The 12,293-nt window shown below is 49.9% G+C and overlaps 1 protein-coding gene across 4 annotated transcripts in view; it reads left to right on the plus strand.

Moving 5' to 3' along the window:
* RNF220 (ring finger protein 220) overlaps positions 1-11,463 on the plus strand; it is a 338,401-nt gene extending 326,938 nt beyond the window's left edge. For all 4 annotated transcript variants that reach the window (XM_075067568.1, XM_032765616.2, XM_032765614.2 and 1 more), the window contains one exon: positions 8,081-11,463. In XM_075067568.1, the coding sequence (XP_074923669.1) occupies positions 8,081-8,152 (72 nt within the window). In that variant the 3' untranslated portion in view covers positions 8,153-11,463. The remainder of the gene's footprint in view (positions 1-8,080) is intronic.
* The last annotated feature ends 830 nt before the right edge of the window (positions 11,464-12,293 follow it).

Here is a 12,293-nt window from a genome sequence, read left to right on the forward strand (position 1 = left end):
TTTTATGTCATCCTAGTTTTTTAATCAAAATGTCATGAGGCATCAAGTCAAACGCCTTACAGAAGTGTAAGTATATTACATCAGTATTATCTTTATCAACAAACTTGTAATCTCATCAAAAAAAGTATCAAGCTAATTCGACAGGATCTGTTTTCCATAAACCCATGTTGATTTGCATTAATGATGTTACCCTCCTTTTAGTTTTGTATTAATCGAGTTCCATATCAGCTGCTCCATTTTCTTGCCCAGGACTAATTACTTGGGTCAGCCCAGTTACCCTTTTTAAAAATTGGAACAACATTAGCTTTCGGGAAGTTCCTTAGTGCTCCAACACTTACTGAAAGTCAGCATTAACAGTCTAGTGAACTCCTCAGCCAGCTCTTTGAAAACTCGTAGATGCAAGTTACTTGGAGCTACTGATTATAAAATGTTTTACTTTAGTAGCTTCTGTTTAACACCTCCAGAGATACTAGTGGAATAGAAAGACTGTTATCACCATAAGACGAGACTGTATCACCTATTTTTTCCCCAAACAGATCTGAAATATTTATTGAACACTTCTGCCTTTTCTGCATTATTATTGATAATTCTAATATTTCCATCTAGTAATGGACCAATCCCATTGTGAGGATTCTTTTTGTTCCTAATGTTCCTTTTGTTCTTATTGTTCCTAATATATTTTTAAAACTCCTGTTGTCCTTAATTCGGCTGGCCATATATTTCTCTTAGTGCCCCTTTGCTTCTGATTTATATTCAGTACTCTCAACTTCCTTTCTTTCTTTAGTGCTGCGTTCACTTCCCCCCTTTAACCATCCACTCCTTCCTCAGCTGCGGAATTGTGACTTTTTTCTTAAATAATTGCCAGTTGTCATTCCCGTGAGTTACAGCTCCAGGACTTGTGTGTCTCAGAACATGAGCACTCTGCAAGGTGTAACTGTGTTGTAAGTCTGGATGGAATTACATTTTTATTCTGGGTTCTGTGCATCTAGACCCAGCACCTCCTTTGCATATTCACTCATCATCTGGTTAGCAATTCACAGACTTAAGGCATATTTGAATGTAAGTAAACGATGGCACTGCAAGACCGAAAAATGAGCTTTTAAAAAATCACCAGATTCCTGGAACTCCCCTCAGCAGTGCCTTCTGAACTGATCTGTCAGGAAAGCCTTGTTCACTGATTGAGACATTTTTCTTGTAGATGGTACTAGTTAATACTGAGCCTGGTAACCTTCCTCAGGTAACTAGTACGTGTCCCAAAATACAGCCCACGTATTGCTGTAACAGTCAGAAAGCTGTAACTCATTCCTGCCTTTCACTGGCTTACGCCAAATCCTTAATGTATTTTTCCTGAAGTCTCGTGGGGCAGCAACTCTCCCCACTTCCATCCTCTTTGGGGCATGGACCTAGTTTTATATTTGTCCCCAAAGCAACATGCATCCCTCTACTGCTGTGGAAATAAATGAAAAAACACCGGCACAGATGAATGGTATGCTTTGAATATGCACGCACGCGCACACACACAAAAGTATGGTCTAGTTCAGGGCTCTTTATAACATTGGGTGTCTCCCTGCAGCCCTCTCTGCCTCAGTTTGACCATCTGTAAAATAGGGGTACTAATCCGCACTGTGGTGAGGCACTTTGAATGCTGTGGGTGGCTGTGTAAGTCCTATTTGCCTTCATCTCCTTTGCATCTAGGTAGTGCATTCTCTTTGGAGACCGATCACTGTTCACAGACTGACAGAATAGCAGGAACGGCCTAAGCCGTTTGCCTTGGAGTTTGCTGCCTTTAGCTGGTTGAAAACAAATGTAGTGTAATTCTTTTTTAAGAGGTAGCTTTAAGATAAAAAGCTCCAGTCCTTCCTGGTACCAGGAACAGCTTCTCAATGTTGCAGCTCTCGTTAATTTATTTTTCAGACTACCCGAAGTGATTAGGCCATATTGTGGATCAATCACTTGCCAAATTTTAGTTAAGACGGGATGGAAAAAATAATTCCCATCCTGGTCCCAGCCCCTTTTCTCTACCATATTTCAGCCCCGGAGCAAACTTATTGCAGCAGAGTTTTATAAACCACTGAAAACTGAGGTTTATAACGGAAAAGCTGAGATGGCCTTTACTGTAGCACACGCTGCTATAACACATCAAGGCTTTTCCATGGAGCAATGATGAAAGGAGCAGAAGGACTGGGGGTAGGGGGCTGGCCAACAGGTGTGACTTATTATTCCACACCATTTTTATTTCAAGGGAAAAGTTTAGTAACCCCAGCTGACAGGTGAGGAGCGGGGGAACAAATCCTTTCCCATTGTCCCTGTGCCAGGGCATGTGTGTGTGAGAATAGTTTAATTGCCTATAGTAATAAATACCGTACACCACCAAAAATGTGGTCAAATGCAAGGAACAAGGTTGTAAGTGATTTTAGTGCTTTAAAAAACAACTCCACGCTTAGAACGTGGAGTTTTGAATATAGCGCACGTGCTGATGTGTGCAGGGACGTCTGCTTAGAAAACAAAAGTTCTTCCCAGGAGACTAACGTCATCATTTTTCCCTGGACTGTTTAACACCAAACGTAAATACTAAGGGGACCCAGAGACCCAGGGCCTTCCAGCTGTGTGTGCAGCCAGCCTGCTTAGAGCGTGAGCTGCAGAAGGTAGCTAAGCTGGCGTTGTTCACACTCCGACATGCCGCACCCTGTCCTGTCCGAGCGCAGCGAAAGAACATTCTCCCCCATCATAAAATGATCCACACCAAGGTATTTCTCTTGGTGGGACCCAGCTTGCTGGTTCGGACTCTGCAGCAGCATAGTCAGTACCTGATGCAGGAACATTCCTGAAGTGAGAACGAGAGAACTACTAACCCTGCCTGGAAGAGCTGGATTCTCGTGTCTGTGGTCTGAGCCTTCCTTGGGGCGCTAGAATGGCTGTTCCTATCTCTCTGGTGTGGGTGACTTTGAGGCTCTGTTCAGATCCAGAGTAGGGTTCAGATCAAGGGCTAATCAGGGTTGGATCTTTGAATAAGAGACTGTCAAAATGGCAGAAACCGCCTGTGGTTGGATTTCTGTCAGCTTATGTGGCTGAAAGTTGTTTTCATGAAATTCTTGAAATCTCGTGTGCAGAGGTCAGTTCCCACAAGCTCCCAGCTGCGTCGAAAGCAGAAAGCACAAACCCTTTTGGGTTGGGATCCCCCAAGGAACCAGAACTGAGGGGCCTGTTTGGAGCCAGCAATTCCAATCAGCCCCCCTCAGTTTGCAGGGTATTGAGTTTGAGATCCTTTTTCTAAGCAGAGAGGGGACAGATTCCAACCCCAGGAGGGGCCACTATGATCCAGTCTGGCCAGAGAACTGTCCCCAAAGGATTCCTAGAGACTCCTGGCCCTTGCTTCGTCCTGTGCTCTGGTGGGCGTTGAGTGGTGGAATGGCACCATCTGAAGGACGACTTCTGCTGACAGGCACACTGGGCCCTCTGCATACTGGGTCCAGTGTATGGAGAGAGCTGACCGGCGTGCACACGATACGCAGATTGCTTTCAGACAGGAATGTTTTCGCTGTCCCTCTCAAGCTCCCAGCATTCAGATGTCTGATCTGTAGGTAGCGCGGCTATCCCGGAGAAGAGCAGAGAGCTGGGAGACGGCTCTTTGCTCAGGCTGGAGCAGCAAAGTGATCTTGGGGTTTAATTGCTTTTTCCCTCCTCGTCTTTCTTCTCAACAAGTTCTGGGGTTCAGCGAAGTGGGTGTCCCAGCGAGGGCCGGGTCTGGCTGCGTGGTGGGAAGTCCTCCATTATACAAGGTGCACTTGATGGCAAGGGTTTCCCTTGCTTCTCTTAGGTGGGGCCCCCCAGCTGCTAATCTCCTTTCCTAGGAGTTGTACGTGCAGGTGTTGCTCAGACAATGCTCTGTCTCAGAGAATCCTGCCCCCCGCTGGGGCCTGTCTCTGTATTCCAGGAGGGTGTGCTGGTCCCCCATCTCTCGCGACATATGGGGGGGCAATGGGTCTTCTAATGGGGCGAACTGAGCAGGAAAAGTTCCATTGAAGTTCTTCCCGCTTGCTGCCTTCAGCTCCAGCAGGGCGTATCTGGAGGCACTCATCAGCACTGCATGAGAGCACCCAGCATCTGTGGAGCAGGGAGCACTGTCCTCTCTCCCTGCTTTCTCCACCTGCCCAGCAGAGTGACAGCACCAAGCCATTCCCGGGGGTGGAAGCTGCAGAAAGAATCTGCTTCCCTTGTGTAATCAGCGGTGAGGTGTGATTGGACAAATATTTCACTGGCTCTTCCTTTACAAACGGCTCCCCTTCTCTGGAGTGCCTCTTGGGAAGGAAAGAGTCGAGACAGATGTGCAAGAGCTAGCCACATCTGGAATCCTTAAACTCCCAGTTGCATGTTCAGTTTTGCTTGCTGGGCACACTGCAATCCGGAGTTGAGAACTTGCCAACCACCACCCTGTGTAACACTGATTGCTGTGCACAAACCTCTCTGCTCCTCTGGCACCTCCCGTTGACAGTGGGGAGCCTGGGCGTCATGAGGCTGCAGACAATCTGCCAGTGCCAGTGGTTCTGTCGGATGTGAATTGAAATACACCTCTACCCCGATATAACGCCACTCGATATAACACGAATTTGGATATAACGCAGTAAAGCAGTGCTCGGGGGAGCGGGGGGGTGGGGGGCTGCACACTCAGGCGGATCAAAGCAAGTTCGATATAACACGGTTTCACCTATAACGCAGTAAGATTTTTTTGGCTCCCAAGGACAGCGTTATATCGCGGTAGAGGTGTACATTGTATTGATGCACACAGTGTGAACCCCCAGATTTCTGAATCTCAGCAGCAGTGCGACATGTCCCAGCCTGAAATGACAGAGAATAGCTTTAAAAATTGGTCACTCTTCCTCTTTGTACCGACCTGCCATGACCCCCAAGAATAGGGATCTGCTTTGTAGATGAGCATTCAGCCCAAGAAGCCTGCTCTTCTTGGCAGCTGTAGAAAATCCAGAACACAGGTCTTGAGAGAGACACGAAATGCTAGATTATAACCTGGTCTTTTTAAAGTGCACGTACTGATTTTTAAGTCTACTCGCCATAGTGGAGTGGTGATAGCAGTACCTAGAGATCAGCTGGGCTCTGTGAAGGTCCTTGCATTGTGGACCCCCTTGTGCCAGGCTCTCCACAGGCATAATGAGAGACCGGCCCTGCCCTGCCATGAAGTGCTTAAAATCTACAGAGATGAGACAGAGGCTGAGAGTGGGGAAAGGACTTGCCTGAGGTCACCGCAGAGTTAGGAGTAGAACCAAGCTCTCCTGACTCCCAGTCTCCTGCCCAAGCCACAAGGACCCACTGTCTCCCGTGTTCGCCGAGTGATTTGAGGGGGGTTAGTGGCTTTATTCGCCTCCAAGGCAGGTTGGGGGAGTTGCTCAGTGCCTCCAAGGCAGACCTCAGGCATCACCATCTCCACCTCCCACATGAGGCCTGGGGAGCGTTCAGCTCCTCTGAAACGATCCCTTGAAACGAGGCAGGCGGGTGAGGTGATATCTTTTATTGCACCAACTTCTGCTGGGGAGCGAGAGCAGTATTCCCTCATCCGCCTTGTCTCTAGTGTACTGGGACCAACACGGCTACTGCTACACTGGAGAGATTGAGGTTGGAGGCCTGTCAGTGGCAGCTTGCACCAGGAGGGAGAGGAGAACTGACTTGGCCTTGTCTGCACTGAGTTCTTAGTGGCACAGGTGCAAGCCCCTAGGGCAGACACATCTTACACCTGTTTGATGCTGGGGTCAGCTGAAATGGTCCAAATTCCCCTGCACTGATGTAATTTGCCCTCACTAAGGGGTTTGCACCAATGGCTACAAACCAGTGTAGATGTAGCCTGAATTTGTCCTGGAAGTCGGAGGAGTTTCCTGCTTGGGTTTGAGTTTCCCTGCCCCGTGTGCTCATTGTGCAGATATCTTCACAGAGCAGAGCTGAAGCTAATTGTCGCATCAGAGACAGCATCCATTTCTTCTCTCGTAATCCGAGCTGCCACTGGCAGTAATCAGTGCAGCGTGGCCGGATCCGAACCTGCCCTTCCACTAAGCCCAGATCCTGCAAACCTGCTGAGCCCACTGCTCTTAACGCCCACTTTCTGCCCAGGCTGCAGAGATCAAACCAAGCCTCTCTTGGGAGCACTGTTCCTCTTCCCAAGAGACTCTACCCCCTCTGCGTCAATCTGTGCGAGCCGTAGCAGCCGGCTGGCATTCCCCGCTTTGTACAGCCCTGGGGGCCTGGCTGATTCCACGGGGCCCGTCACCGTGCATGCTGTCTGGGGAGCTGGGCTGGAAAGGAATGGCTGGGAGGCAAGTTGACAACAGCAAGCAGAAGAGTCGGGGTGCTCAGACAGAGCCTGTGCTTGATGCTTTGATGCAGGAGTCAAGAGGTTGTGTTCTGGTGCCATTGGTTAGTGTTTAAAGCCAGCACTGCCTGATTTCCAGGTCTGCTGCAGCACTGCTGCCCTGCTTGCTTGGAACGGAGGATCAGTTGCCGCAGAGCCATCTTTGTCATTTTTCTCATCAGCTATCTGTCACACATGCCAATCTAATGATCACCAGCTTAGGTTGACCCCGAATCTGAGGCTTATGAACACCCTGTATCTGTCAGTATCCATGACAGATGGCACCAGCCATTGGTTCATTTCGTGCAGCGCTCGTGTCATCCTGTTCCCTCGCCTGGGTTGGGAGTTTGCTTGTTTCTGTTCACCTTGGCAGCGGATGCAGACTCCTCTGCAGTGTGGTGCAGAGGGCTGGGAATCCGTGTTCCCGCTGGCTGCCTGAGGCAAGCAGTGAAGTTGAACAGGCCTTCAGCCTGTACAGTTATGGGGCTCCGAGTCATGGATAGTGTTGTGCTCTGGACATGGGGTTTGAGAGATGGGGTTTGGGGTGCAGGTAGCTGAGCCTTCATGTTGCCTCAATCTTCCTTACTAGGTGGCTCCTCGGAAGCAAGAGAGCAGCCTCCAAAGGCCCCCGAGCCACAGCATCAGGGAGAGAACGTCCAGCCCCACAAGGCACTGGGGGGCTGCATGATGCTGAGCTAGTCCCCCTCCCCCAGGTGTAACAGCACCCACAGGAGCATTGCACAGCAGGGGGCAATGGTGGAGGCTGCATTACCTCTTCTTGAAGCAGCCCTGACCTAGGGACACTATCTGCAGGCAGCCACTCCATCCCCTCCTGATCCCATGAGGGGGCTTCTCCAGGGTCAGGGAAAAAGCAAGAACTCTCCATGGGGCTGGCACTCCCCATGCTGCTCCTTCTGCTTAGAGGAGCAGCACTGAAGCCTTAGGAGCAGTGTCTTTCCCCACGCTCCTTGTCCTCCTGTTCTGTGAATGCCACAGCTGCCATGAAAGCGTCACTCTGTGTAACACTGTGCCCCTTGCTGGCTTGGCAGATGTGGGGCTCAGACCCAGGACCTCTGGTGCTAAAAGCATGCACCTCTGCTGCCCCATTAGCGCAAAGGCTGTAAGCAGCTGAACTAGTCGACAGTGGAAGACAGAGCTACTCCAAGTTGGGCTACATCTGACACCCAGGGGCCAGCGCACACAGCTGGGTCAGGTGGGAAGGATGGAGAGGGACAGCTGGAGCCCAAGTGGGTGCTGCAAAGAAGCAGGTGGGAGGCGAGTCGGCTAATTGTTGCACTGCCAAGCGCTAATCTGGCTCCAAGCCTCCTGGCTGTTTCCTCGGAGCAGGGGCTGCTCCAGCACAGTCTTAGATGGGGACTCTCGAGAAGAGCTGGCACGTGGGCGGGGTGGGGTTAAAAGGCTGCAGAATGAATGGCCCTGGCTGGGTTGTCCTCTCCCTTGTGGCCGGGGACCTCCTAGGTGCGTTCTGTTGGCAGGGACTGTGTTGGGGAAGGGAGCCCCTGATTCCCCTCAAAGGGCTCATACCTGCTGCTCAGAGGTTTTGCCTCTGGTCTGTTTCCTTTATGGCAGGGGTCCTGGGTATTGGGAGGCCTTGGCCTGTCCTGCTTCCATATTGGCATCCCCAGCATCACAGCCAAGGGGAAACTCGCGCCGTCGTCCTGCGTCCTCCTAGGTGACATTTCTCTCTGTTCCCTCCGCTGGCTGCAGGGTGCTAAGAAGCTCTGCCCTCAGTGTAACACCATCACATCTCCCGGAGACCTCCGGCGCATCTACTTATGAAGGACACAGCCGCAGGGTGGGACACAGCCAACCGGATCAGCTCATCACACCAAGGGGGGAAGAACGACGACAGAAAAAGACGTTTCAAACAAATAGACTCCAGACGTGGACTCGAGGATAAAGGAGCCATGGGGAAGCCTCGGCCTCCGTGTCTCTCGTGTTGGGACCTCCTCTGACAACTCTATAGCGGCAAAACCAAACCCTTTTTCAAAGCAGTGTTCCCCTCTCCCCAGAGCTGGCTTTGCATTGCAGGTGGCTTGTGAGCCCTGCCTTTGGACTGTGCGGGGCACTCCTCGAACCCCAGAAGGCTGGGAAGGGACCCTTGGCAGAAAGATGTTAAATACCCTGTAACTTGTGTTCTTCGTTCAGTTTGGTTGGTTGGGCTTTTGTTTTTGTTTTTGGTTTTTTTGGGTTTGTTTTATTTTTTGTTGTTGTTTTGGGGGTTTTTTGGTGGTGTTCTAGTGAGTTAAAAAAGGGTTTAAAGAAAAACACACAGGCAGAAAATGAAGCACATGTAATATAGATTATATATGTTTACAATGTTGTGTATAAATGGGATAGACACAAACATTACATACTGATAAGTTGCCCTTTTTTTTGGTTGTATTTTTTTTAAAGAAAAAAATGAGCAGAGAACATTAAACCCATATTTTTCTTGGTTCTGCAAAGTTTTGGCATTAAAGTCATTAGTTTAAAAAAGTATCTATATACATATCTATAATATAAATGGTTTAATGTTCTGTGGTGTATATTTCCTCAGTCAGATATAAAGTTAACAGCTTTTTAGTAATGGCTGTAGCATCACCCATAACTTACGAGACTTATGGGGAGTGGGGGAGATGGGTTTTTGCATTAGTCGTAGCTAATGGGGCTGTTTCTAATAGAATCTTTATCCCACAGAAAGCCAGCGGGAAGGGCGGCGGTTGGAAAGGTCTGGCTCAGGCACTGTCGCCTCTTTTCCATATGGGGCAGGGGCAGGAGTTGAGATTAGATGGCAATATTCATTCCTGTCTGCTAAGTGCAGCTTCTCCAGTGGTTGGGAATCTGCACTTCAAAGCTTCAGTTAACCCAGCCATTGCCCACGAAAACCAAAGGCCATGCCCCTGTCCAAGCAAACATGTGCCACTGGCTTGGTTTGTTCCCACTGGAAAGGAGTTCCCTGCCCAATGGCCCAGGGTGTTCTCTCTGCTCTGGAGCGCCTCCTCCGCCCGCAGGAGAGGTGGGGCCGTGGCACAGGCTCAGGGCCAAGGCTTCCGTTTGTGTTCTCCCTTCTGACTGAGACCGTTACGGGCTGAGCAGCAGGAGGTGACTACAGTGCGGGGAAGGAAGGTTCTTGCTCCAGGTGTTCTCTGGAGAGGCTGCTGTGCTGCTGCCTTTGCTATCTCCGTCCGTCCTGCTCTCCTGTTCTGCCGCTTTGCCAGTGCTGGCCGGGAGAGGCGTCTGAATTGCACTGACTTTCTGGTACGAGCTCTTTGCTAGAGTGGAAGGTTGCTTTAGATCACCCATCTCTTCCAGAGCCTGCCTGAGCCAGGATTCCTAGGACATGGTGCACGTTCCTCCTCTTAAAACAATGCAAAGTAACTTCCACCTCCAAGTAAAGGGTGATGCGAGGGCCCCTCTCTCAGGCCAGTGGGTTGGCAAGGAGAACCCAGCCTCACTGAACTGACCAAGATGAGCAAAGATTCAGATACTTCCAGTCAGTGGCAGTGATCCCCAATGACCTCCTCCCGGGAGATTTCTAGCTTCTTCCACAGCGGCACCTAGAGCTGCTCTCACTTGTGCTTAGCTTCCAGGTGCACAGCTGCACACAGTCACCAGCCGAGGGTTGCCATCTACTCCCGCGTTACCTCGGGAACAAAGAAACGAACAAGCAACGTTCACCTCTCCAGCCAGTTGAGTTTTGCAAGGCTGCGTGAGTGTTGCTGAAAGGCACTTACCAGTGGCTCCTGTTGCCAGGGTGGTGACCTTGCAGGGCAGTAGCCCAGGGCTGGAATGTGGGAGGAGGGAGCTTGGTGATGGTAACCTTGTGTTGCTGTTCACCGGGCCGCCCTTTCACTAGCTGTCTTGCTGGTGAACCTGGGCGAGAGACCAGAACAAGCTAGACACAGGAATATTGCACGTCAGTGGTTATTTGGAGACTGTTTGGAAGCCAAGGTCATTCCTGTTTGCTGGATTTCTTGGTGCAGGACTCCTCCCCAGCACTGCAAAGGTGGTTTGTGTTTTGCAGTAACAGAAGATTTGATGAGGCAGCTTGTCTCAGTGGTGATATTTCTATCACAGCTTCTCTGCCTGAGTGTATGATGTCTTGCTGCTTGATTTGTAAAGGACTCTGTTGCACAAAATAAATCTTTCTCCTGCTGGAGTTATATTCCCCCTTCCCCACCCCACACCAAAGCTGATATCACTTAAGTCAGAGCTTCCTGGGTCCTTACGCTGTCCAAGCAGCAATCTCTGCCTACAGTACAGTTGTGCCCCATGTGAGTCTATCTCAGGCATCTGTGGCCGTTCCCTGGTAGCCGACATGCTGTGCACATGTACCTTCCTGGGCAGTGCTTGGCAGCTGGAGAAACTGTTCCGACATCCCAAATTGGGGCGTTTCTCCCCTGATGAGACAGACCTGTGAGAGTGGAGAGAAGGGCTGCACGTGCAGTTAATCCTTTGAGTGCCGTTTGGTATGCTGGGAGGTAGCCCTGCCTGTCACATTTTAAGCCCTGGGAAAGGCACTTGGCGGGTTTGGTTTTTAAATTGGAATAATCAACGCCATGTGGTGGGGCAGCCAGGCCCAGCACTGGCCGGACAGTGCCCAGAGCTGTGATCTCTGTCAATGGAATTGGAGAATGCGCAGTGATTTTTTTTTTTTTTTTTTTTAAGGGCAGTTGGGAATGGGGACAGCGGGGGCAGATTCCCCAGTGCCCAAGCTCTGCCTTGCAACGAGGCACTGAGAGCCAGGATCTCTCGTGTGTTGTGGAGCAGCAGTGTGCTGTGTACGTAGCTGTAAAACATATGTAACCAGTAATGTTTTTTTTAAATGTAAAGCCGTCCCTGGTTTTAGGAAGGGTGGGGATCCGATGGGAGAATGGAGAGAGAAGAGTCTCGTTCTGGCCTTCTCAGGAGCCAGCCACGTTTTCTCCTCTTCCACAAGGAGCTTAAACGAAAAAAAGGAATTAACTCTTTGCCCAAAGAATCCCAGTTGCACAAGGTGATATTCCAGTTGTGTCAATGATTGTGTGTCAATGTATATTCTATAAAAAGGTACTTGTCATTCCCGTTTGTAAACGACATTTGACATTAATTAAATGAGTATAAATCTTCCCAGTCTCCTTCCTTCCCTCCCTCTAGCTCGGCACTCTGAAGCAGGTGGGGATGACACTATGATGCACCTTTGCTCCTGCACCCGGTATTGACCTGTGTTCAAGGGCTTTGAGCGCTGAGATGGCTGCTGCTCCTAGGCCCAGGCACGCACTAGTTGTGGGTCAGAGGATGTTGGCAATATACTGCAGAGTCTAGAGGTGGCCACTCCTCAGTTGGAATGGGAGGTGACCTTGGTGGGAGGAAATGGGTGTCAGCAGTGGAGTGGGAGATGGACACTTCTCCAGCCACCTCCTGTCTCTTTTAAGCACTCATCAGAACGGAGCTAATCATAAGCAGACAGCTTCCCATTCAAACCTCTGAGGCACTGATAGATTCCCAGGCCAGGAGGAACCATTGTGATGAGCTCATCTTGTAGCACTCAGGCCATCCCCAAAATAATTCCCAGAGCAGTTCCAACCTTGATTTAAAAGTTGTCAGTGATGGAGAATCCCCCCGATCCTGGTGAATTGCTCCAGTCGTTTTCTCCATCAAAACCGTACGCCTTCTTTCCAGTCTGAATTCGTCTGGCTTCAACTTCCAGCCATTGGATCGTGTGAGACCGGTCTCTGCTAGATTGAAGAGCCTGTTGTTAAATATCTGTTCCCCACGTACATCCTTTCCTCCAGTGCAGAGGGTCTGGATGTATCAGCACGTACTACTAAGTGGGCATCCTTCCTCCTTAGCTCATCCCAGCTCACAATGCACCAGTTCCCCTTAGATTTGCCAACAGTGCAAAATCTATATTATATATTCATATCCTGCGAGTGGAGTTGGCAGTTGCTCTTTGCTT

Source organism: Chelonoidis abingdonii, chromosome 7 (genome assembly GCF_003597395.2).
Source record: "Chelonoidis abingdonii isolate Lonesome George chromosome 7, CheloAbing_2.0, whole genome shotgun sequence".
Lineage (NCBI taxonomy): Eukaryota > Metazoa > Chordata > Testudines > Testudinidae > Chelonoidis > Chelonoidis abingdonii.